The 25,489-nt window shown below is 49.9% G+C and overlaps 1 protein-coding gene across 2 annotated transcripts; it reads left to right on the top strand.

Annotated features, from left to right (window-relative positions):
- Window positions 1–965: 965 nt before the first annotated feature.
- On the top strand, window positions 966–25,060 carry LOC105698114. 2 transcript variants are annotated; one of them, XM_012422077.1, is made up of 4 exons: window positions 966–1,312; window positions 19,504–19,745; window positions 19,827–19,977; window positions 20,398–25,060. In XM_012422077.1, exons 1-4 carry the CDS (start codon window positions 1,180–1,182, stop codon window positions 23,601–23,603), a joined length of 3,732 nt encoding a protein of 1,243 aa, XP_012277500.1. In that variant the 5' UTR covers window positions 966–1,179; the 3' UTR covers window positions 23,604–25,060. The 2 variants fall into 2 exon arrangements, with proteins under 2 accessions (XP_012277500.1, XP_012277501.1); XM_012422078.2 differs by lacking the exon at window positions 966–1,312 and adding an exon at window positions 12,189–12,322.
- Window positions 25,061–25,489: the final 429 nt, after the last annotated feature.

Genomic DNA, 25,489 nt, shown 5'->3' with positions numbered 1-25,489 from the left:
GCCACGGGGTGTAATTAAATCGGAGTAGAGTCTGAATCTTCCTCTCTCGATTGGGGAATGGGATATTTAACGGAGTTCTTATTCATTATCTACCGGCGGACAATCCCTCTCTGGATTTCCAGCCGATCTGGCCCGTAAAAGGCGCGGGGAATCGGTGACATTCTCCGAGGCAATTAACCGAGAGTTCAGGAATTTCATTCACATGGCCAAGACCGAAGGCGCAACCTTTTCGACCGATTTAAGGTCGATTCACCCTGTCCGACGCGTGCCGGTGCCGATACGCCGTGATTTCGCAATCTCGTTTACGAGACATCGATTTCAAGATGCTCAAAAGGTTACGCCAAATTATCCAATTAATCGTGACCTGTCCAATTACCGGAAGTTCAGAGATTCTAGTACCGCGACTTTAAATGACCTAACGTTTTAAAAAACTTGAAAATTTCTAAGAACCATACTTATCTCCCATAATTCGTTAAAAATCTGAAAAATATCTCGAATTATACCGAAAAATGTAAATTCTCTTAGATTTTAGGAGTATTTAATCATGGGTTAAATTCTCGGTTAAATTCCCGTGTTCTCGGTTACATTACCCGTGTACACAACGCGCCAAAAACTGTAGGCGATCCGCTCTTTTATAATTCCCTGAAACGTTGAAAATACCCAGAATTTTCTTAGAAAAAATGTAAATTCTCTTAAAAGTTTGGGGAAATTAATCATCAGTTAAACAATCGGTAAAAATCCCGTATTCTCGGTTACATTACCTGTGTAATACAGCGGACTAAAAACCGTAGACGAGCGGCTCGGCCGAGGCTGGATCGAGTCGCCGGCCGCGGCCGCCGGCAGCGCTGGGGTCGGCGGCGCCCCTCCCCCACTCTTACCGCGGAGGGTCTCAGAAGCACCTGTTGCGCGCCTACCTGTTCGGCTCGGCGGGCCGCGGCCGGTCAGTACGGCTCGGGGTGCGCGCCAGGCACCATCAGCGACGTATCACGCGCGGAGACGGGCAGAGTTGCGGCGAGCGCCGGTGAAATGCCTCGCCTCGTGAAAGCCGTGTGATAGCCGAGCGGCCGGCAGGGTGCGCGCGCAGCCGCGGCCAGCGGCGCAGGAGGCGCGCGAATCGCGCGAGTGGCGAGTACCGGCGATGCGCGCCGATCGGCCCTGAGAGGGACCACGACACGGGACATGGAAGAGGAGGCCGGGGGGAGCTGCTTCGCCGCGGGAAGCGTCGCGGGGGCCGTCGTCGGGACCTTCCTCGCGACGGTCCTGCTCCTCGCGGTGGCCGCTCTTCTCTACAGGCAGTGGCGCAAGCACAAGGGTGAGTCGAGGCGTACCCGCATCGCCCCTACGCTCCCACGGGAGCGAGAGAGACGCAAATACGCAATTCCCACAAGAGCGAGAGAGACGTAGATACGCGACCCAGTGCGCGGGAAGAATACCTCCTCACCGACCCTGAAACGTACAAAGTCGCGAAAATGTATGCATAGGAACGTTTACATAAGGAACGTTTAAAGAGACTTTGATTCAGGAAAGGGGAATGTTTACCCGGGGGCCCCGAAATGCGGATTACGTAAGGCTCCTTCGAGGTCGTCGAGAGCGAGGATTCAGGTTTTAATGCCCGCGTTCTGGGAAGAATGGCAATGACCTTCCTTCTCGATGGGCTTTATGTTTTCGTTCCCGACCACGGGGGAGAGACTCGGGTTTTTGCGCGACGTGGAATAGGTTCCCTCGAAACTCCCGCGGTGTAGCGCGGGGATCGAACCCGAGGTTTCGGATGGCAAGAGCGAAAACAAGGGGGAGAGTGCAGGTAGCTCGGGAGACCAATATCGAGCCCGGATCGTTCTTGCGCCTACGCTCGCCGTATTACGCTGCACGTCGTGGCGTCAGATACACGGACGTGTACGAGAGTACGCGTATACGTACGTACGAAATTCCAGCAAGATCTCCGAGTGCGACGCGTGCCGATCGCTCGAAAACTTGAGGCCTCGACCGAGCGATTTAATTCCGTCCCTCTTGGACCCCAGGATGCGCGGCTTCTCGTTTCTGGAAGTCTTCGCCGTTGCTTTAGAGAAATTGAAAAATACACGGCGTCGCTCGCGACCCGGCAATTCCGCGTATTTCGTAATCGTCCGTGCGAAGGGGAGAGGGGGGAAGTATGATTATAAATCGGGGACGGTTTCGTTTGCCGAGAGGAATCCTTTTCCTTGGATTGCTTCGGTGGGGTACGGGCGTGTTTTTAAGATGTTTTGGGGGGGAGAGAGAGGGGAGTTATGGGGGAAACGGATTTCGAGCATCGCCGGGTATCGAGTATCGAGTCGCTCCTCGAGAGTGCACCTGCATTCCTGAGACGAGTTCGGAGTCTCCTGGAAATTCCGGCTCTCGAGGCTCTCGGTTCCCTCCCTTTTCCTCGGCCCGATTCCCCGGAATATCGGGACTCCGTCCGAGGAATCCACCGAGTACTCGGGAGGGTCCGAGGTGCTCGAAATCGAGGGCCGCAGGATACCTGGCGCGATACCTGCAGGATGCCGCAGGACGCCGCGGGATTTACCGCAGGATACCCAGAAGCATCCCGGCCACCTTTCCATCGGTCTCGGCTGACAGCAGCGCTCGAAAGTACTTTCCAAGTACCGAGGAATGGACGAATTCACTCGGCCCCTTTCCACCTGAGCAGCTGGAATGCAGCGCTGCTCCGTCTCGACCGGGTCTCGGCTCCCTCTCGGGACTTTGACGATTTCTTTCTTTTTTTTTTTTGGTCCCCCCCTTTTATCGAGCAATTCCGAGCGAGATGTTACGGCCAGGACATCTTTTCACTCTGGGTTCTCAATGAAACGCGCCGGTGCGCGAGTTAACGTTGGATCGACGGCGAGTGAACGTCGAATCGACATCGTTCGTTCGGTAGACGTCGCGCCGACGCGAACAGCTGTTTGCGACGGACCGAGCCCACGATTTACGAAGCTGGGACACGTTCGTTGCACCCACTTGGACCCGTCTCGTTGCATACCGATCGGAAGAGAGAGGGACGAGCACGCCGCGGCGGCGCTGTCATCCGACCAAGTTTCATAACTTTCTATCTCCGGAACTGTTAACCCATTTCCACCGCGACGGCTTCGCATTCCGCTCGAATGGGACCTGAAATATGTACCGTAACTTTTCTCGTTGGTCACGGATCGTCGGGGCTCCCGGGCCCCGCGGTGCGCGGGCACAAATCAGCGCTAAAGACTTTAACGAGCCCGAAGGCTCCGCTCGGCGATCGGATCTAATTCCGTGTTCCCGGGGGCTCTTCCGGTGCTCGCTGCCGTGGAATCCGAGGAATTAGCGGTGCACGCGTGCATGCACCAAGGCGCATAGAACGCCGGGCCGGGCCGCGGCTCGCAAAACCGGCGAAGGCCTTTAGAAAGTGCGGCTTCGGGCTCCCGCCAGGTCGTCGAGAGCCCGATACCACCGGAGGCATGGCATGTCGTTTCTGAGACTGTGTGAGACGAGTACGCACGCACGTATGCACCCGAGGGAGCCCGAAGCCGGGTCACGCGACGAATACGCGCGCGCCCGTAATCGCGACACGCGCGTGCGACGGCGAGTGCGAATCGCCCGCGAATTGGAAACCCCGGGGAATTTCGACGATAATTCTCCGTCCTCTTGTTAGGCGCGAATCTCTCCTCTTGGCTCGGTCCCACCGTTCGTAATCGCACCGGCGAAAGCGAAGGCGAGTCGCTGCGCGAATTGAAAACCCTGGGGAATTTTATCGATAATTCTCCGTCCTTTTGTTCGGAGTGTATTTCTCGCCTTGGCTCGGTTTCACTGTTCGTAATCGCGAAAGCGAGGGTGAGTCGCCCCCGTATTGGAAATCTCGTGGAATTTCGCCGATAATTTTCTGGTTTCTTTTCTTTCTTTTTTTCGTTCGGAGCGAATTTTTTATCTTGGCTTGGGATCAATTGTTCGTAATCGCGCGGGCGAAAGCAGAGATGAGTTGCCCGTGTATTGGAAAGCACGTGGAATTTTGTCGATAATTTTTTTTTTTCGTTCGGAGCGAATTTTTTATCTTGGCTTGAGGTCAATTTTTCGTAATCGCGCGGGCGAAAGCAAAGATGAATCGCCCGTGTATTGGAAAGCTCGTGGAATTTTGTCGATAATTTTTTTTTTTTTCGTTCGGAGCGAATTTTTTATCTTGGCTTTTGGTCAATTGTTCGTAATCGCGCGGGCAAAAGCGAGGGTGAGTCGCCGCGTATTGAAAAGTTTGGGGAATTTCACCGATAATTTTCTGTTTTCTTTTTTCCGCGCAAAGCGCATTTTATGCCTTAACTTGGCTCCATTGTTCGTAGTCAGTATATGGGAGCGAAGGAACGCAAATCGTGACGGAAACCACGCAGGATTTTTTTCCCCAAATTCTCCGCCCTTTTGTTCGGAAGGAATTTTTTTGCCTCGGAGCGGTTTTACCGCGAGTCGCGGCCCGGAAATCCCGCGGAATTTCTCTAGCAATTCTTCGCCCTTTCGTCCAGAGCGAATTTCCCACCGCAGCCGGTCTCACAGCTGATAATTACACCGTGCAAGATTTACTACGGGTGCATTGTGCGTCGCAGAAATATGGAATTCGATGCCCGAGCACGGCACGGCCCGAGATGCGAAATTTATCGGACGTGTTTTCTCCGGTTTACCGGGCGGATTTTTAGAGGCTCTGCGGAATGTTACATTTCTATCGTGTGTTAAGTGGCGTGTGCCCACGCGTGTACATTATACATCGTTTGGCTCGTACAAGTAGGTATGCCCAGAAACTCGATTTTCGATGCAAATCTCGTGGGCTTTTACCCTCTGAAAAATATCCATTCGAAATATTCACTGTCAAAAAAATTCATAAAATTCATACGCTTTTCGTACATAAGGTTGCAGTAAAATTATAAATTTGATGGCTTAACAGTGAATTAGTATACAATATTTCGAAATTTCGTATCTCGAATACGGTGCGTTATGGTAGGTGAATGTATTAACATTTTTGTCTTCTTCCCACATCTTACCATTTTATTCAAAATTTTTTTTCAAACTCAAAACAATCCTCCTGTACTTGGAAATTGTTCCTCGAGACGATTTACCTCTATTCCGAGCGTCGCGGTTTTTCATATCGGCATGGTATGTATTCGAAAGAGGCCGAAATATCGAGCTATTTTTAACAATGTGGCGGGGGTACAAATTCATGGAGGCGCCATTCTTGAAATCGGCGACACTCCCCACGCGCGTTGCGCAAATCACTGCCCAGTCCGGGATGCACCTAAGAAGGCGTTCGTGCCGATCCTACGCGAATGCATGCCTCGCATTGCTGCACGTTTTACGGGTGCACGCGTGCATAACTCTCATCCGAAAGCGGGTCTTTCTTTCCTTTGCGATGTCTTCGCGTGGTATTAATTTTATCCGAAATTTTGAGCGGACATTACCTTCCCAGGTGAGCTTATTTCTGGGACCATGATTTAAGGTGAAGTGAAATCCCCCTCAAATCAGTCGATTCGAATACAACACTTCTTTTTTAAGGGTATTCGACCAAACTATCCGAAACTTCGACATATGACTCGTGATCATCTAAGAATTGTCCTGACACATTCAGAATTTGGATTTTTCAACACAATTTTTTAATTTAGTCCAGACCAGAATTAAAATGGCGTCGAGGTTTCATATTTCGATTAATATACAATTATTGAAGGCTCTGATATATCCGAGTGTCAGGACAATTTTACGACAATTTAGAACACTCTGGTAATCGATAAACTCGCATCTGAACGGGCTAAAGGCAAAAAAGTGTCTTATGCGCTTCTACGCCGAAACGATGGAAATACGATGTCTCGGAGTGAAAATTTAATTGACCTGGAAATCACAGATGGCGCAGGGGGTCCCTCTGCAGTCAATTAGGGCCCCAGAAAGCATGAATCCAGAGGAATTCTGGAGTTTTGCTTCGATTTCTTTATAATTATTGTACGAAAACGATAGGTGGAGCATGCCATTTGGTGCAATACCCAATATAATTCGACACCGCTGTCAATCTAAAAAGGAACGTTGGCAACGTAGGTATTTAGAAAACTCTTTTTTATCGACTTCGATCAAATTCCTCTATGTCTTTCACTTCACCTTAAGAGAGTTGAGTATAGGGACCGCGGACGAGTGCGTGCAAAAATCCGCGACCACGCTCGACTCGATACGTGTAAGCATTAGGTACTGATAACGACAAGAGGGACACCTCACGAGGACTCGCCTAATACGTGGATTCCCCAGGAACCCGAAATCTCGGGGATGCACCTGCGACCGTGAAAGCGCGAGCAAGACTGGAAAACTTTGATCCCCTTATCGCCGCTGATTCAGGGATAAATTGGATTTAGAAATGGTTATCAGATTATAGGGTCTTTAGAGACACTCTAATCTAGAAAGCCTTTAGACGTCGGGTGCTTCCGTATTTACTGTATGTTCGGACAGAGATAAACACCTGTTCTTGCCGCTGGGTGGAGCTCGAGAGGGTGTAAAGAAATATTTGGAAGTCGCCCGCCGACTCTTCTGTTTGACCTGGAGGGACTTTTTACACCTGACGAGGATATTATCTCCGCCGTTATTCCTGGCCGGTAAATATTGCCCAAACCGGTATTAAAATTAGGCCTGGAGATACGAGTCGACCTCGCTCCGATTGTACCTGTGCGAGCATTAGCCTCGATTTAACGGCTGGATTAGCGAGGGCTTATCGGTACCCATCGCTTTATCGAAAATCACTCAAATCCCGGGTATTTGGTGCGTAGTTCTGTGTCTAGTACGCACCAGGTACGCGGTAGGATTCGATGTGGCGTTTCGTCGCGTTGTGTCGCCGCAGGAGAGAGGAAGACGATACCGTAAGAGAACCCGCGAGAATTCCTCGGTCTTTGCGCAAGCTGAATAGTCGGCCACGAGACGAGACACGGTCACTTCAGGGGCGTCGAAATGCGTTAAATGCGTTAAATGCGTTAAATGCGTTAAATGCATTGAAATGCGTCAAAGGCCTTGAAATGCCTCAAAATGTGTCGATGTCTCGAAATAAGTTAAAATGCCTCGAAATGCGTCTAAATGTCCGCGTTTCGTGTTCTGCGGTCCGAAGGGACGACCCCACGACCCAGGGTAGGTAATCGCCACCTAAGAGGGCCTAATCTCTTTCACGGAACGAGTTTCCCTTTCGGGTCGAACTCGGCCCCCAGAGGTGAATTCCTCCCATTTACCTGATGCGACCAATTATCGTGGAAATTAGGGAGAAATTCGCAGAGCTGAGGATCGATGCTTATCGCATTCACGTTCCAACTCGAGTATCCAAACGGCGATTAATAATTAATATTCAGTCAGCAGTGTGCAGCGAAGACGAGTGCGTGCCAAACACTCAAGCTACGATTCCTGGAATAATTATATATTTTGCCCAGACTTAGTGTTAATTAAATTGTACATTTTTCCTGGACTTGTCCGCAGACTCGTCGGTAAGATTATGCAGACATGTTCTGCCTAAAGGTGGGTCCAGGTGGGATTACTTTTGCAATTACTAACGGGGGGGACGTGGGACGTTTCTGCGTGTATATTGTTGTCGAAAACCGCCACGTAGGCTAATCGTAAGGTAAGACTATAATTGAGCGTCACTTTAGCCCAAGATCTGGCTTACTACCCGAATTGGAACGGTTTACTCGCGTCCATTGAAGTCTGGAGATAACGAGTAGACGTACACGCTTCGGGTACGTCAGGTTAAATATTCCTTGCGATACGACGCCGGTCGTAAATCGGCATTAACGTCGAGGCCCGATTCACGCGTGTCATCATCCTAAACGCACCCACGTCTCGGTTGCGTTTCGCATTGCCGGCCGCACGAGGCTCGTTACTCTCGGCGTATGACTCGGCGTATGACTCGTATCTCGAGACGCGACCTTAGACTACTTGGGGCTGGGCCTTAAATCGTAATTGCCCGAGACACCTTGGATGGGAATTCTGAGGCGGTGCGATGCGCATTACCGCCCCAGGGCCGACGATACGCCAGGCGAGATAATGCGACATTATTAGCTAACGATTACTGATGTCACCCGACACCCACGTGCGAATCGACGAGGTGTAACGACTTTCGTCGCTGTACTTTTACTCGCCGATTCCACCGAGAGAATGGTATTGGGTGGAGCTCGAGGTGTGGGGATCGAAATGGCCTGTCCATCATTTTTTTTTAACCTTTCAGATTTTAGATCAAGAAAATTCATTAGCAATTGCTGACGAAAGTACATATATCTACAGGTTTCATAAGATACGTAGGTACAAGACTCGGATGCTTTCGTATACGTACATAATAGTATATGCATTTTGAGAAGAGCGCGCTGCAGGATATTTATCAACATTTGTATCGATTTCTATTCTCTAATGTTATAACTTTGGTTGAAAATATTTTCGTACAAATTCTCAGATAGAAATGTTCATCGAAATGCAGCGTATATGCGTGTATACGTGTCGCCGTTTCTGGTATTAGTGTTCATTTGTAGCAGGAAGTGCTCGAAATATCGGTACACTTTTGACGATGCACGTTATTCGAGGCGTTATATGGCTCTTCGTTATATGGCGAAAGGTTAAGATCTACACCACGGACCGCATTAATTATTGGCGGTGACGTCGAAAATCTCGAATTGACCTCGTGAATCAGTCGCGTTAAGGCTGACGATCAAAGGTCCTCGCGAGTCCGCGGTGTGAATCCTCCGGGAGCTTTTATAAACGGGCAGTTCGGCTAGACCGAGCCTGACGAGCGGGGCAGCTCCTCGACTTGTGCTTTATATATCTTTATACGTCTTTATATATCTTTATACGTCTTTATATATCTTTATACGTCTTTATATATCTTTATACGTCATTTTAAGCCATTCTCCGTGATCTAAACTTCCCACTCCGTGCACCGAACATCCGACCCACGTGGCTCCGTTCACCTGGAGAGTCCTCGACGGCTTCTTCGGGGTGCGCCTAGGTAAGACTCGGCAAACCTCGGCACGGAGATTCATCCTTGTCTCCGTATACGATCTAGGATGCGTCCCACGCCCATCTTTGTCGCCGTGGCGGTGGATAATTAAAAGATAGGCCTGGGCTGATCCGGAGTCCCGATCTGGGCGATACGCGAGCCATCCGACCCTCGCTCGCGAGCTCTCCCAGATTCCAGGTGGATTCCACGGGGATGGGTCGGGCTCGTGATTCGTTTTTCATTGTTGGTCTCCGCCCCTTCGCGGATGGGAGCACTCGGGGAACGTGGGGAATAACGCTCATCGGGCTTCCGATCTCCGAGTGGGAAGCGCGGTGGCGAGATTTTGTCGATGCGTTGTGGGCAATGCGGTAAGTCGGCCATTTTGAAGAATGCCCCTGGTATCATACACGTTGCTCGGTTTATCACATTGCCCAAAACGTATGCACTCCCCGAAGTACAGTAGAATTGCTCCCACCATCGAATAATGTCGCTTATAGATCTGTGAAGAGACGGATGGGTGAGACTGAAGACGTAAGAGGAAGGGATGGGTGGCGGCCATCTTGTCCTGATAAAAGTCACGTGTTTTAAAGGGAGATACAAACATTTTAGAGGACGGATACCGTAACTGCTGCTTTCTTTTGCAAGTTTGTTTGCCCTGAAAAACGGTACACAACGCACGGTTTGTTCGGGTTAGCTGTACTTTCTGCCCTTCAGGGTAATGAATTTAACTAGCTGTAGTACATTTTTCACGAGAAGTGCAGAAGTGTAGATACACCTCCGTCAACCATCGCAAACACCAAGGAGTTTTGTTTGTTTATATTAGATCTATGGTGTCGCCCCTCGTTTAAAATCTCACTTTATCCTCAATCCGTCTCTTCGTACATAGATCTATGGCGTCGCCCACGTGGCTGCGCCCAAGGTTGATATCATTTCAGCGCCACCTTTTCCTACGTCACTCCACAGACGCCCGACTTCTGTATTTGCGGGCGCCGTCTTTCGACGCCGGTGGTTTATTGACGTTAAGATAAAGGAAGATAATTGAGACTCGTACCTCGTATTTTCCTTTATCGATAAGGCCGTGATTTGAATCGGTGTCGCGAACGGCGCTTGTAAAATATGGATCGATAAGCGATTCGAGGCGAAAAAATCGACCCGCGGGACAAAATGGCCGCTGGGAAATTATTTCGAAGTAGAGATCCTTTGCTTGCGTTTTCTCGCGAATAAGGGCTGTTTACATGTCGCGATCCGCTGCTCTTATCGCCGGATAGTACCAGGCATAATTTACAGGCGATTCCGTGTAAGCCCGTATCAGTACGTGGAGGCTCGCATGCGTGCAATTATGCGTACATAGAAATATGCGGTTATCGCCTCTAAGAGCTCGAGAGTCACCCTGTAAATAATTGCGACGTGTCGCTCGGGGGTCAACGCTTAGGTTAACTCGCGGGGCAGGTTTCCTCTCGAGTTCCACTTTTGATTTCCGCCTTCCCGCCCCGTGAATTATTCATTCCTCCGCGGAACCGACGATCCCACGATTTTTCCGCAGCACCGCGACGCGTTTCTTCCCGGCCCACGGCGTTCTCGCCGCGTAATTTTAAACGCCGTTTTCCCGTCGTTAATGCTCTCGACACAAGCGGCGGCTTACGTCACGAAGTGCACCGCGTCTAGATGGCCGAGGCCGTAAAAAGCGTCCAGCCTTACGTCGACAATTACCCTAAGTTTAACCTATTCCTATTTTTACAAACCCGAGGCATTGTCGAGTTTAGTTGGTCCTCGACGTTTTCCCGCTTCGCGAATTAGTAAAGCTGGTCGAAACTTCGAAAGTATAGTTTGTATTTCGGAATTACGCCAAACTGAGACAGTCAGATCGAGGGGTTACTCGGACACTTATTGACAGAGAGATAAAAGTATTATTGGTATGTATTGGTCTGGACGTCAATCTACAGTCGATATTCGGATGTATCTCGAGCGTTCGGCTGCAAGAATGACTATTTTACTCTTGAATAAAATTCGATATGATGTAATTTCCACGTGGAGCCGGAAGTTATCGAATCTTGATATTCTTTTTTTATTATACAAATTTTTGGGGTAGAGATTTTCTTCCTCGGAGGCTCGCTCGATGTACAACCCAGTGCTATTTTTACGGACATGAGGCATTGTGGTGCTTAATTGCACGAAAGATGCAGTTAACGCTCGTCTCGAGATACTCGCGACGTGACTTTCGATAGTTTCGCGAGATCTCCTCTCCGGAGTAAATTTCCAGAGGACACACACACACACACGCGGCCACACGTAACCGGTTAAACGCGCGACGCGACCAAGAATTCGTAGTACCGGTCGAACGCTCCGTTGGGTCTCTCTCTCTCTCTCTCTCTTTCTCTTTCTTATCTCGCTAATAAATAAAACTCCGAACTACGTCTTAGTTCACGCGAGGTATTCTATAAAACTGCTGGCTCGAGATCCGGTCGCGACTTTAGGGGCGATCCCTCCACCGTAGAGATCGTGTAAAGGTAAAGTCCGGACTTCGGATGCAATCTTACCCTGTTAAATATGTCCTCGGTGTTTCGAAGATTTTCGAGTAGAAACGTGTACCAAAACCAGATATATAGCGGCACTTAAAACGAAACCCTCACTGATGTACCCCACACTCTTACGCGATAGTTCGTCCACAAAAGTGTATGCAAATTATGAACGCAACGGTAAGAGGAATGAAATTAGTGCCAATGTTAATAAATGTATTGAAACGTGCTTTTCTCGATATATGTACAATTGCACATGTGTACTCGGTCGAAAATCGATAAAGAAAATGATCTAACTTTCTATTTTTTTTGTATACGTGGCTCATGACAGTCGTACTCCCATGTACCTTTGTACACAAGCGCGCATGAAGTCTCAGAGGTTCAATTGAAAATCCTGCATTGGTTCGCCTAAAATCCTGGACAACAATTGTATATGATATTTTCATGTATTGCTTCTTGAAATGACTTCGACTATAGATGTACAATATTTCGACCAGATATTTTTAACGGTATAGGATCCGCAGATTTTTGGAGCAGATACTCCAAAAATGTCTACTCGTCCAGACGAAGTCGATCGCTGAACGCACGCCGCGACCTCCGCATCAATAGACGTCACTTAAGGCGCCTTCGTTTTTTTTTTTTACGCACGCCACGCCTCGCATTTCTGCATAATCGCGGCTGTTGTCATTCTCCCGGCCTCTCTCGCCGGTCCGGCATTTCCTCCTCCGATTCCGGCATGTCCGCTCACCTCCCAGCCACCCACCTCGGCGCTGTCGATCGCCCGTCGATCGCTCGCCGATCGAACCATTCAATGCGTCCAGCCCATCCCCGACTGTAATGGCGATCGGGGGTAAGTGTAAACGTTTTTCAGCTGAGAATTGTTTTGTTTTTCTTACCCAAAAATATTTACGCAGAAAATATGGCGCTCTATTTGCAACGTATAAGGCGTGAAGACCAAAAGGAATAAAAAAAAAAGAAAAAAAAAACACGAAAATAATAGGAATTCTTTGATACGAAGTAATGCCTCGCAAATTGATCGATATACGGAAATTCAAGGAATAGGAAATGATAACCACGTCTTATCTATTCCGAGTCTTTGGGATTACACGATTTTAATCGACTGGTCACCTTTTTGGGAATTGTTTCGGACTATTTGCGCACGTGTATGGGGTTGATGAAGTTTATTAGATTTTATTAATTATCGACGTACTCGTAATCGACGATGCAATTGTACATGTATCGCGTTTGAATTGTACCCGATCTCCCGTACTCCTCGGTCTTGACTTGCCTTCCTGATATTTCCGGGAAATCGCGAAGATCGAGTCTCTGTGGCTTAAGTTTTACGTCTTTCCTGTCCTTTGGACGATGCACCTTGCCTCGTCGTTCCTCGTTCGCTCGTTCGCGAAACCGCACCCGACCTCGGGATCCTGATCCGGATTTCGCGACTTCGAGCTCTGGATACCGATCACCGGCATGCTCGATCGGACGCGAGAGCGCAGATACCCCAGATTACATTGACTATTAGGCGATGTAATCTCGAGGCGAGTCAATGGCGAGTCGCAACGATGGTTACGCGTCGTGTCAATGACCGCGATCTCGTTGCGGAATTACTCGCGGAAGCGCCTCGACGAGCAGTCTTGCGAGACTTATCGAAATCCCTACTCTGCCCGGAAACCACTCTCAGATCGTTTCCCACCCTCCTTATCTGACGGTTCTTTTCTTGCATCCTCTACTAAATCATTAAAAACTCGATAGGCACGCGCATTAATGTTAACATCACTTTTAACACATCTCGCCGTATAAAAGTTCCAACTTACACTTCCTCTCCAGAGAAAATGCGCGCAATTTAGATCGCAATCGCTTACTTTGATTCCCTCAATTTATATATATATTTTTTAATCAGTGCCAAGCAAAATTCAATAGTATTTTCATACTTGCGGAATGTTTAGATTACTTATTTCTAGAAAAAGTCTGCGAAAGCGTGAAGATGACGTGACTGAGTAGTCGTTAATGATCGTCGATTCTTCGATTTCTTGATCTATCTATCTCCGTATAGAAGAAAGGTGTTGAATTAAATTGGGTATGTATATATTTTTTAATTCAACACATATATACAGGTAGCCCTCCTACAACACGGCATCCTATAACACGGTTTCGCTCTAACATGCTAAGATAAATTGCGGGAACCCTCGTATAGCACTGCACCTTATAAACACTGTTTCGCTCTAACACGATAAGAAAATTGCGAAAACCTTTGTACAACCACTGTACCCCTACAGTACTGGATAACATGATTTTTGTTTAACATATTTGAAAACTAAATTACCTTAAAATAATGGCGGGAAGGAATAATAAACTATAGTGCCTGTACATGAATGTAATATCTCTTGTTTTTTTTCTTTCGTTTGGTGCTATACATACATTTATATTTTTAATAAAAATGAAGCTGCTTATATGGAATTAAAAAAAAAAGTTCGTTTTTAATAGGTTTTCGGAACGTAATTCCCCTTTTTTGTACTGGCTCTGAGTCTCATATAACACGGTTTCACCTAACGCGGCATTTTCTAGGGACCTATCTACCGTGTATAGGAGGGTTACTTGTATATCGATACATATATATCATTTCTAGCAACGCATTACGCGCTCTCGAGTGCGCGATCGGTATCTTAAATTCGAGGTGCATCGCGATCGATGGGGAGGAATGCCCCGAGTGGCGTAACTCGGTTCCTGGATCCGCAGGTGGTCTTCAGGGTCGCTAAATCGCCGGGACTAATGGGCACCGCCTTGAGCGAGCCAAACGCGCCGCCCTGGAGGGCCTCGCGATGACTCCTTTGTCGGTCAAGAGTGCGTTGCCAATGACTACTTGGCAAGGCAGCTCTCGTATCCTTCGTCCCCTTTCGGATGTTCCTCCGCTTTATACAGCGAATCGACCGCCGAGGAGTATCGTAAACGAGCTCGCCCAGAACAGGTAACGTAGAACCGCGCTCTGCATCTTCGGATCTGTACCGAACGAGATGAAAGACGGTCCGGGAATTATTGGACCACTGTTTTCCGATACTTACTATTAATACGCCATATCTCACACTCAATTTTGACCAAACAATTTAGGATTTTTCGATACTCCACTTTTGATGCATTATTTTCATAACACCTCTTAGTCCAGTCCGTTTCGCATGATGTTTTTTTTTCTTTTTTTTTTCTGTACAATCTCGATTGCGCCGAACAATACTTTATGGTAACATTTCTTTCATTCCATTGCCGAGCCAGGGGTGGGACGCCAACAATTCCGCGAGCCGTTCCATCCTATGACCACGATAACAATGGAATCAATTGATATTGTTTCTATTTCGTCAATAAACTCCCCGATTCGATGGAGTAATGGAACAAAGCCTACGTCCTCTATACATTCTATACAGAAGGTATCTGTAAAAGTCCAATAAAAATCGACTCGGATTTAAAATTGATCACGCCCATAGATGATATACTCCCCTCTTTATATAATACTACGGATGCCTTTGTACCCTATTTGTAGTACATATTTCGACGACTCCATCTCGAGCCCCCGCTTATCTCTAACTACGAAGATTCAGGTGACAAATATGTCCTGGGTGGTCGAGATACGCTCCTGTAATAAGCATAAAACCTATTAACCCCTCGGATAATCGAATGAAATCTCGGAACAGGAAAAAAGCCCATCTCTCCATGCTAATGAAATCGTTCCACCGCGTACCTCTTTACCATTTCCCGGTCTCGTGCGTCGCGTTACACGTGACTAATCCACCGGGAGTAAATGCACGGTTGTCTCTCGATATTAGGCCCGTTACCTTCGAGGTGTCTGCGATCGGATTTCTCGGCGTGGAGGGACGCGACCCACCGTGGGGATCTTATTCCCCGGTTTTAAATCCGACTCGGAGACGTTTACCGATCTAACTCTATGCCAACACGTGTCTTCGCCTCCGCGAGCCGTCGATCGGAGGAATTAAGTAGCCGGGTTAATCGCTCGCGGGACATCCGAGACCCGAGCCGATCGGGCCTCGACGTTTCTCCGGACAAACTGCGAGAGATCGGCTCGCGGTATCTTAAGAGAGCGGCTAATTAAACCGACGGTTGATTACACGTTGTCGGACCCGGCCTTCGCGAACGAACGGACGCATGAAATCCGCGGGATTTTGCTAGATGACGATCGCGACCTTGACTGGACCAAACGTGGGGAACTTTCGCCCGAATAAATCCCCCTCCCCATCTTTGTGACGTCGGTGTCGCGGAACATTTTCGGGATTAATTTATGGGGTTGTGGGGGGTTTCCTATCTGTAATCTGGGGGGACCTGTATTTGGAGACGGAGATGAAGGGATCGAGGGGGTGTAGGGGATGCTTTCGTGTGTGCAGAGGGGACGGAGGTACGGAGGTACGTAGGGATGGAGTTGCGCAGGTACGTAGGTACGGAGGTACGCAGGTACTCTGGTACGCCGGTACATATATACGCAACGCTGCCGGGGTGGGGCGAGAGAATCACGACTCGTAGCTTATGGCGAAGAAGGCGCAGGGTGGAGGGAACGAGCCAGCTCACCTTGGTGCCCATGGTATGCGCGCATTGGCGTCACCTGCAGAGGCGTAGAGCGAGTGGCGACGGTGACGATTGTTTTCGTAAATAAATCACAAAAACACCCGGCGACCGACGCCGGGGAAAAATTGGAGCATTCTTTGAAATTCTCGCGAAGACCCCACGGAGTCGTTCTCGCGGGTCGTCGGGTCTGTTTTGACGTCGGAAATTGAAAATCGAAAAGCTCCGCCGAGAGATGCCATGGAGGATTTTAGGTTCTCCTTGGAATTTCGGGAATTTATTTATTATTTTAATCGTTTTCGCGGGTTGTCTTGACTCTTTGGTATCGACCATTTTAAATCGAAAAGATGGGTCTAGGGGATTTTTCTGGGATTTTGGGGACGTTCTTCGGGATTGCCTTAGGAAGTTGGAGGGTCTCCTTGACGTCCAAAACCCGTGATAAGGTCATGGGATTCAAGGGAACCTTTCAGCTCTTGGAATTCCAAAGACGTTCCTTGGCCCTATCTTCGCGGGGTGTCGGGTTTCTTCAACGTCGGAAAATTAAAATCGAGAACCTTCGCCGAGCGAGGCCGAGAGAAGCTGGAGCTCTGAAATTCTGAATTCGTCCCTCGGGACCACCTTTGGCGGTCATCGCACCTTTTCGGCATCTCGAAAATGTCCTCGGTCCCGAAATTTCGAATCCACGCGACATTGAATGGCTGGATGGAACTGAAATGATGAATTGTTTCCTTCAAGCGGTTTCTGAATTTTAATTGTTTTTTAGTTTTCGGGTAAACAGTCTATGGCATACGCGGGATCAAAAGGATGCTCGGAGGATGCGAACGGAAGACGCAGCCGGATTCCAGAAACGACGTCGCAACCTCGCCCGGGGGCTTAAATATTCACGGATTGCTCGGATGGAAGGCCACCGCGAAATCATCGAATGGAGATTAGAGGCGGGTTATCCCCCGAATGCCACGTGTCGTTAAGTCCCAAATCGTCCTGCGTCGAAGTCGCGCCGCTCGTCCTTGCGAGTATACTTTATCGATTAGCTCGTTAGTAATTTTTTTTTTTCTTCTTTCGCGAGGAAATTCGTCCGATGGCATGCGCGCATGATAAAGAGTTAACGCCACGCTCGATAACTAAACTAACGACGGGAGAGGTCGGAAGAGCGTCTTGCACAATCGGGTCGTAAAGGTGTCGCAAGAACTCCGGGACTCCTTGTCGCGGGTACTTTTTCATAGTTTTGAGAAGCATTGCACAAGACTCTAGTCCTCGCGGATGACTTATCGAGGACTTTTCGCTCGCGCGCACGTAGCAATAACAATCAAGGGATCGTGATTGAAAGTAATGTACCGGGCGATCGCATCTCCCGGTTTTTGCGCCATGTCCTCGTGGTCGATTTAGAACATTCCAGGTACTCGTCTCCTGCGAGCAATTGCGTAATTCGCCCTATCACCGACCGGCGTAGAGATCCCCGAGTACATACGCGCGGATCTCGCACGCGCGGACACGCGTCCGCGTGCTCTACGAGCACCTAACCCGTGTTTCTCCGCGTGTATGTACCTATGTACATACTCCGCATGTACAACCGTGCGCCGGTAATGGACAAGTCGTGGATAGATACAGATATAGCGGTACACCGTGAGCGTTGCGAAGAATGCGTTTCCTTCCTGTCGATTCGCAGTCCAAACATGGCCTCGCCTCCACCTCGGGTATCGTCCTCCCGGCAATGATAAGTACACCCAGAGGTACGTGGGTACGTACGTACGGCTCGAGTACGTAGGAGCGCGTTACCATCGGCAACGACCTCGCCTAGTTCGAGGATCCTTCGAAGAGATCCTTCCATGTCTTTGAAACGGTACTCGCTGGTTTTCTTTTTTTACCTCTTTGCAAAGGGGACGAGCGACGCAGGAAAGTCACACCTTTCATCTAAGCGGTCGTCCTTTTTTGGATGCGGAATACCTTTAACCCTTTCGCTATCCGTCCCTGAACGGAACATTGCGTCTCGTGTGTACATATTGCGACTACAGGTGTCGTTTGCTCTGGGGGTTGTTTTGTGGAGGTCAGCTATAGCCGACCTTAGGAGTGAAAGGGTTAAACGAGACTCTTGGGTAAGAAGTCTCGAGATGTTATTCGCCTTAAAAATCACGCACGTGCGGATACCATCTCCCTGAACAAATAGAGATATTTAGGTACCCTGTTAAAAAAAAAAATATATCGTAACTACACTTTCTCCAGAAGCTTCATTTAGGCCTGGTATACCATTATTCTAACACATTTTCAAACGAAACTTACAACATTTCGTAAATTCTAGTTTAGTGCACGAGTTTAGATTAGAACAGAAATGTACATGTGTACATATTGTGACTCCAGGTGTCCCTTTGCTCTGGGGGTTGTTTTGTAGAGGTCAGCTATAGCCGACCTTAGGAGCGAAAGGGTTAAACGAGACTCTTGGGCAAGAAGTTCTCGAGATGTTATTCGCCTTAAAAATCACGCACGTGCGGATATCATCTCCCTGAACAAATAGAGATATTTAGGTACCCTGTTAAAAAAAAAAATATATCGTAACTTTACACTTTCGCCGGAAGCTTCATTTGGGCCTGGTATACCATTATTCTAACACATTTTCAAACGAAACTTACAACATTTTGTAAATTCTAGTTTAGTGCACGAGTTTAGATTAGAACAGAAATGTATTGATTTCCCTGCAGAATTTCAACGGGATATTGAAATAGTGTAAATTTATCTAGACATTTATATCAAAGCCAGGTCGATTCACATTTACAACCTTAATAGCGAAATTTCTAATTTCACCATGACCCTTACGTACTATAAGTGCGCGAATTTCGTGAATATTTACTGACGGTCCAGGGAGCGCGTTATCATCGGCATCGACCCTCCCCTCGTTCAAGGCTCCTCCGAGGATCCTCCTTTACTCGGGAAACCGCGCTCGCTGATTTTCCCCACTTTTTGCGAGGGGGGGTAAGCGACACGGGAAATCGCACCTTTCGTCGAAACGGCCGTCCTTTTTCAACCGCGGAATCCCCTTAAACGAGGCTCTTGCCGCGGGCAAGACGTCCTCGAGATCTCATTCGCCTTTTACGCTCCGACCGGGCCTCAAGGCTCAGCAGACGTCGCCGGGACGAGTCGGCAGTTTCCGTTGCGAAACGTTTTTCTAGGAGCGAATTGCATAGGTGAAAAACAGGCGGAGCGATGCCTAGGCGAGCGCGAGCTTCGATGAGCCGATCGCATGCGCGAGGCCTCGAGAAGGAAACGAAAAGTACACGACGGTAAATCGTAGGTACACGCTCGAGAAGGAAGAGCCGACTCGAGTTACGCCTAACAGAGGTGTCGGGCGATACGAAGGTCGGCTATCGGTGATTTCCCTATTTATGGTTATTTTTTTGTTTTCTTAAATCCCTGCAACGCCGAGAAATGAAAGGATAATCCCCTCGGTAAGTCTGACGAGGTCGTTGGTCCTTGCAGGTAAACACCTGGTGCTGGTGACGGACCCCGAAATCGTGGAGGACGCCTATGCCTTCGACAATCCCTGCTTCAAGGACCCCACGCCGGCGGTAGGACGAAGCCTGGAGAGGCCGGTGTCCTTAACCCCTACGGACACTCCTGCTAAGGACTCCACGAGATGGTCCAGCCCTTGGTCCTCCTTGGGCCTCGGCTCCGCGAACCGCGCCGACAAGAGGCGCACCCTGGATGACTCCTGCCTCGGGGTGAGTCGTCCTATACATGGCCATGAGTTTTTCCTCTCCGCGTAGAACGCCGATTAAAGGGCGGAATTTGCTCCTCCGTAGCCGAGGGCGACCAGGGTGAGCGTCGTCAGCCTCAGGAGCCGCGACTTCACGGGACTGGGATTCAACGTCTGCGGCAACATGCGAGAGGGCATCTTCGTGAAGGATCTTCTTCACCGGGGACCAGCTTCCGAGTCGGGACGCGTGCATCCAGGTCGGTTCTTGAGAAAAAAAATAGATTTTTTAGTTAACCATCTATCGCGTTTCACGGGCAATCGGAGGGTGTAAGGTTGGCTTCCGAAGGGTTAGTCGCTTATGAAACTTCTCCTGAAACTGGGTGGAACGAACCGATAGAAATCCTCTCACGTGGATATGGAGGCTCTGAGAAGGGTCCCGACATCCATGAAATTTCATTAATTAATTTCTTTGTAATTATGTTTTTACTTTGTATAGAAAATGACATTTCATGGGGGTCAGGACCTTTCCTAGGGCCTCCATATTTATTTGGGAAAGTTTCGAAAAATTCCGTACCCCTCAGTTGGGAGAAAAGTTACATAAACGATTGACTCCTCGGACGCGACTTTCATGGGAGATTAATCTTGGAATGATCTTTTAATTCTTTGTTTCGGATCAGGGGACCGCATAGCCAGCGTGAAGATCAGCTTCAGGAGCATGGTGTACGAGGACGCGCTAACGATCCTGAGTTACGCCTCGCCCTACGACGTGGAGCTGGAGGTCGAGAGCGGAGGTTCGGGCTCGAGGCCGGCGACGTTGCTGAAGAAGACGGTGGGTCCAAGTCCGACGAGGATCTGCCATCCCCTCTACAGGAGCCAGTCGATCCCTGAGCTTTCGCAAGCGCGGAAAAGCGGCTCGGCAAAGAGACTCTTCGTTGCCGATCCCAACGAGTCCCTTGGCTCGAGCCACTCGACCACCAACTCCACCCTGAGGTCCTCCAAGTCGACCCCAGGCAACCAGACTCTGGAGCGGCGCCACGACGAGGCCAGGAACAATCACCATAAATTCGGGATCAAGGTCCTGCCCGCCCTGGACGGCACTGTCCACCGTATCGAGAACCAGAACGAGCACAATGCGAACCTGGAGCGCCGGCACTCCAGGAAAACGGACATGGAAAAACGAGGGAGGAACTCGGTAGCGGTGGTGGAAACCTGCCCCGTGGCCGATGGGAAGAAAGTCACGGTGGAGAGCTTGCGACAGCGCGAGAATCCTGGTCCTGGGCTCAAACCTAAGAGGGTATTAAAAGTGGAGGGCAACGAGCTGGAAGGTATCGACCTTCCCGACCGGCCTGACGCTGGTCTTCCAGAGACTTCCACTGGGAGTCAGGAGAGTCACGGAGAGACGGCCACCGAGGTACCAATCGAGGTTCCCTCGGAGGTGCCCACAGAGGTGCACAACGCCGCCCTGGCTGCTCGCAGGAACCGAAAAAACAGCGCCGAGACGCCGAGCGTCCAGAGGCTCATCGCCCAGGAGTCGAGCGACCCGGAAGACCCGAAGAGTCCGCAGAAGAATAAGAGGAAAGCTCCCGCACCGCCGAGGGCTGGTTCCACCCAGTCTGGGAGCTCGCCCGGTAGGAGTCCTGTATCCGCTCGAGGAACGGAGAGAGATGACGGTGTCGACGGTATCGCGGATTACTCGGAGTCTCTCGAGGATCACGAAAACAGGGCTCGAGAGGTCAGTGACGGAGCCGAGGCTCGTCGACAACGGTTGGAAAACCAGGTCGACGCGGCGCGAGGTAGAGGCTCGGAGTCGGACACCGACAGCGAAGTGCAGAACAGCTTCACGACCATCGAGCTGAACCCCGCCGATATCACGATACACCGCACCCCGGTGCCCGAGGTGGACGACGGAGACGACGTGTACAGGAAAGCGGCGAGCCTGGGGGACCTTTCTAGGTACGAGAACAAATCCTCGGCGACGTTGGAGAGGGCTCAGAGCCTGGACATGACGGAGGCAGGCTCGAAGAAGAGGAAGGCTCCTTTGCCTCCAGAGGACGTGAACGAGTCGTCCGAGGATCTCACCAGGCTCGACCAGACGGACACCTTCGAGCGGCGCAAGCTGAAGAAGTCCGACGAGTGGGGCACCCTGGAGGATGCCGTCTGGAACAAAGGTGGAGAGCCCGAGGAGGCGCAGAGTCCGCGGGTTAGGAAGAAGAGCAGCGGGACCCTGGAGAGGTCCAAGTCAGCGGTGGAGATCAAGCCCAAGGAGGAGGCCTCGAAGACCCCGGAAGATCGCTTCAACGTGTCGGACGGTGCCCTGGAGACCAGCATCGAGCTCTACAACCTACCGCTGAGTAAAAGGTTGACGCAGGAATTCGTTCATTCCGAGAGGGCTTTCAACCCTGATATAGATAATTCCCTGGCGAGAATAGTTAACGACGGTGGAGTCGTTCACAGCCCCACCCCTGAAGAGGTCGAGCTGGACTTCCGCCAGGCGAGGCCTCCACCGGACGACGAGGACGAGGGCATCAAGGACGACGCGCCAGTGGTGGAGGAGAGGTTCGACAAGGCTTTGCATTTCCTGGACTCGCATATTCCCGAAGCACCCGTCTCCAGCGACGTCAAGGTCGACCTCTCGAGCGCGCCCGGTGACGCGGAGAGGATGTCGAAGAAAGAGGTCTCTGTCTACGCGGGAAAAACGGAGGTCCTTGAAGAACCTATGAGGAAGATCATCTTGGATATAAGCTGTCCAGGGTGCGAGCAGAGGTCTAGTAGACACGGCATTGGCTGTAGCAAACGTAGCGATCCCTTGAAGGGCATCATCGATGCGGAGCGACGAGTCGTTGACGATGCGAAGGGCTCATATTTGTCGAAGAAGCGAGACGGGGACGTCGACTCGGAGACTCCTCGTTCGCGAATGCCCTCTTCGAGGCCGGAGGCGATGACGATTCGGTCTCTGGAATCCGAAGTCGTGGTGGCCTCGACCCCAAAGAGCGAGGGCGGCTCCAATTCGAGCTTCCAGACTCGCAAGACCAGATTCGAGACCGGGAGTCCCAGAGAGAACCTGACGACCTCCAATTACCCGAGACCACCTTCCGTCGAGAACTCGTCTTACGAGACACACTTCGCGAGGAGGATCGTCAACGCCTCGAACAAGGAGAACGCGCGTGGCGGCGTAGAGGGTGAAGAGGAGGAGGAAGAGGAAGACGACGACGATGGGTACGAGTTCGGTTCGGGCGTCACGGTGAACAGCAAGAATTTATCCTTAAGTTCTGACGATAGACGAAACGTTAGCAACGTCAGCGTGTCCAGCGGGGAGAACAGCGAGGACAGCGGAGTCGCGAGGGAGCCGGGCGTCGCGACGTCGAGGCAGGACTTGGAGTCGAGGCCTCCTTTGCCCAGCACACCAATGCCGTTGAGTGGCACCCCCCAGAGGATGACCTACGTCACGGAGATCAAGGTGTCGACCAGTCGAGAGGACGTGCACGAGCCGGACAGCGAGAGCGAGGAGATCATCGCCATCATGGAGGGCAACGGAGAGCCTCGAAAACCCAGGAAGGACGCCACGTCGAACGGCAAACCTCCGGCCAGCAAGAAGCCCCCGGTGCCTCCCAGGAGGACCGACGCCTCCAGGGTGAGAGACGAGACCGACCGACAGGTAGTCTACGTGTCGGAGTACAAATCACCTGGCAAGGACTCCCAGGGGGAGAGCGGCTCGGCAGAGGCGAACAAGCAGTCCGTAGGCGCGGTTGGCAAAAAGTTCGAGCAGTGGATCTTCCTGGGGGACAACAAGGAGCAAAATCCATGGGGCAACGGGTCCAGCCAGCCGCAACCGGTGACCAACATCGTCCTCTCCTCCGGGGACGAGCGCATCGTTCGCCAGTAGCGCACCTGCGAGAATGGACGAGAAAATGAGACGTAGCTCCCGCGGAACTTGCACGCACTCTCCCACTTAGAGGGGAAGGAATTTGTCACGGGTTTTCCATGGGTCGACTGTTGCGAAATCGAGTGTCTTATGTTTAACCGTTTCCTTTAATACTCGGCCCCTATGGAAAATTGAACTGTAGACCGTAGACCGTAGACCGTAGACGCGCTTGGGTAGTTAGCGATGCTACGTGCCATAAAGACTAACGATCGATGTGGCGGTTACTTCATTGTCCGGTGTGACGAGTTGAACATCTTAACTGGATAATTCGAGTCATTTTTATTTTAACTCGAGATATTGGCGCGGATAAGAGTTAAGGTCCATTCGCGGTGCCCGACATGTGTCGGTCCCGACTACGTACCGGCGTTAACCCTTCGAATACGGAGCCTTTTCGACATACGGGCGAAATTCGTCTGACCGTGCAGGCAATATTGGACCAAACGTACGGTGACTATAGTCACCCGTCGTAGCGAAAGGGTTAATTCGGTAATACGTTGCGTGGTGTGTTTTGATTGTCACTTCGCATTGTTCGAACTGTTCGTAGGTTGGATAGGCTGAACGGTGCCGTTGAAACAAATGTTACGGCATTTCGAACCGATTCGTGTCGGATAGTCCGAAGAGTCCTTCACTCGCCAATTCGCTCGAGTAGTCGCGCCAAATTTATGCGGACGCGTTTCTCTTTCCGTTGGATCGTCGGCTCGAGTTCAAGACTCGAGCTGGCGATTTCTTCGAATTCGAGTAAGTCGAGTCGATGAAGTGTACTTCGACTCGTCGCATCGCTCCTGCATTGTACGATGTAAAATAATAAATAGTCGCGTCGCGAAGGATTCTGCGCGCGCGGGTTCTAGGTGCTCCGAATGCGCTGAAAATGCGAATAGAGAGGAGGGAACGATTGTAAAGTATAATCGAGGGACTACATAGAGTTCTCTGTACATATTGGCCTGGGTCTTAGCGAGCGCTCGCGAGCCACTCCGCGTCGACGGCTTGACAAAGGTCCAAGATGGCGAGTCGCTCGAACGCGTCAATGTTATATTAATTCCGATTGCTCCTTGCACGCACGGGACTGGAGCGTCTAATAAAATTAACACGCCCGTTGTGCGAACACCGAGGGCTCCGTAACTACCGAGATCTGTAGCTCAGTATATCGTAGGTTTTAGCGTAGATATCGAAGTACGCGTTAAATCAGCATTAACATTCCTACATTTACGGTAGTTGACTAACGCGCGAACAATATCGGCCGAGTAGTTAAGGCGTTATGAAAGTGTCATTTATAGATGCCAAAATGTCAAAAGATCTATAAGATTTTTCTCCAAACTGGGTGCACTGAATCATTTGAAACTTCACGAGATTATGGAGGCCCCAAGTTAGAACGCGGTGCTCGTGGAGTTTCATTTTTTGAAAAAACATTTTTATTTATGTCGGACAAGAACTCAAACAAAAAGGACATTTTTTTTTTTTCGAAAAATCACATTTCACGAGCATTGCGTTCTTCCTTAGGGCTTCCATAATCACGTGTTAATGTTTCAGATAATTCGGTGCATCCAGTTTGGAGAAAAGCTTCATCAATATTTTCATTACACAATATATATAGAATGTAAAGATATTTATAAAACTTTTCTCCAGACTGGATGCACCGAATCGTTTGAAACTTCGGCACGTGATTATTAAGACCATAAGGAATAACGTAGTGCCCATGAAATTTCATTAAATAACAAATTTGGATTCTTGATTCTAGTCTGGGGTAGATGAAATAAAAATGTGTCGTTAGAAATGAAATTTCATGAGCATCGCGTTCTTCCTTCAGGCCTCCGTGATCACGCGAGGAAGTTTCCAACGATTCGGTGCAT

Source organism: Orussus abietinus, unplaced genomic scaffold (assembly GCF_000612105.2).
Source record: "Orussus abietinus isolate OABI.00-Male unplaced genomic scaffold, Oabi_2.0 scaffold1, whole genome shotgun sequence".
Classification (NCBI taxonomy): Eukaryota; Metazoa; Arthropoda; class Insecta; order Hymenoptera; family Orussidae; genus Orussus; species Orussus abietinus.
This window is presented reverse-complemented; position numbering and strand designations above follow the sequence as displayed.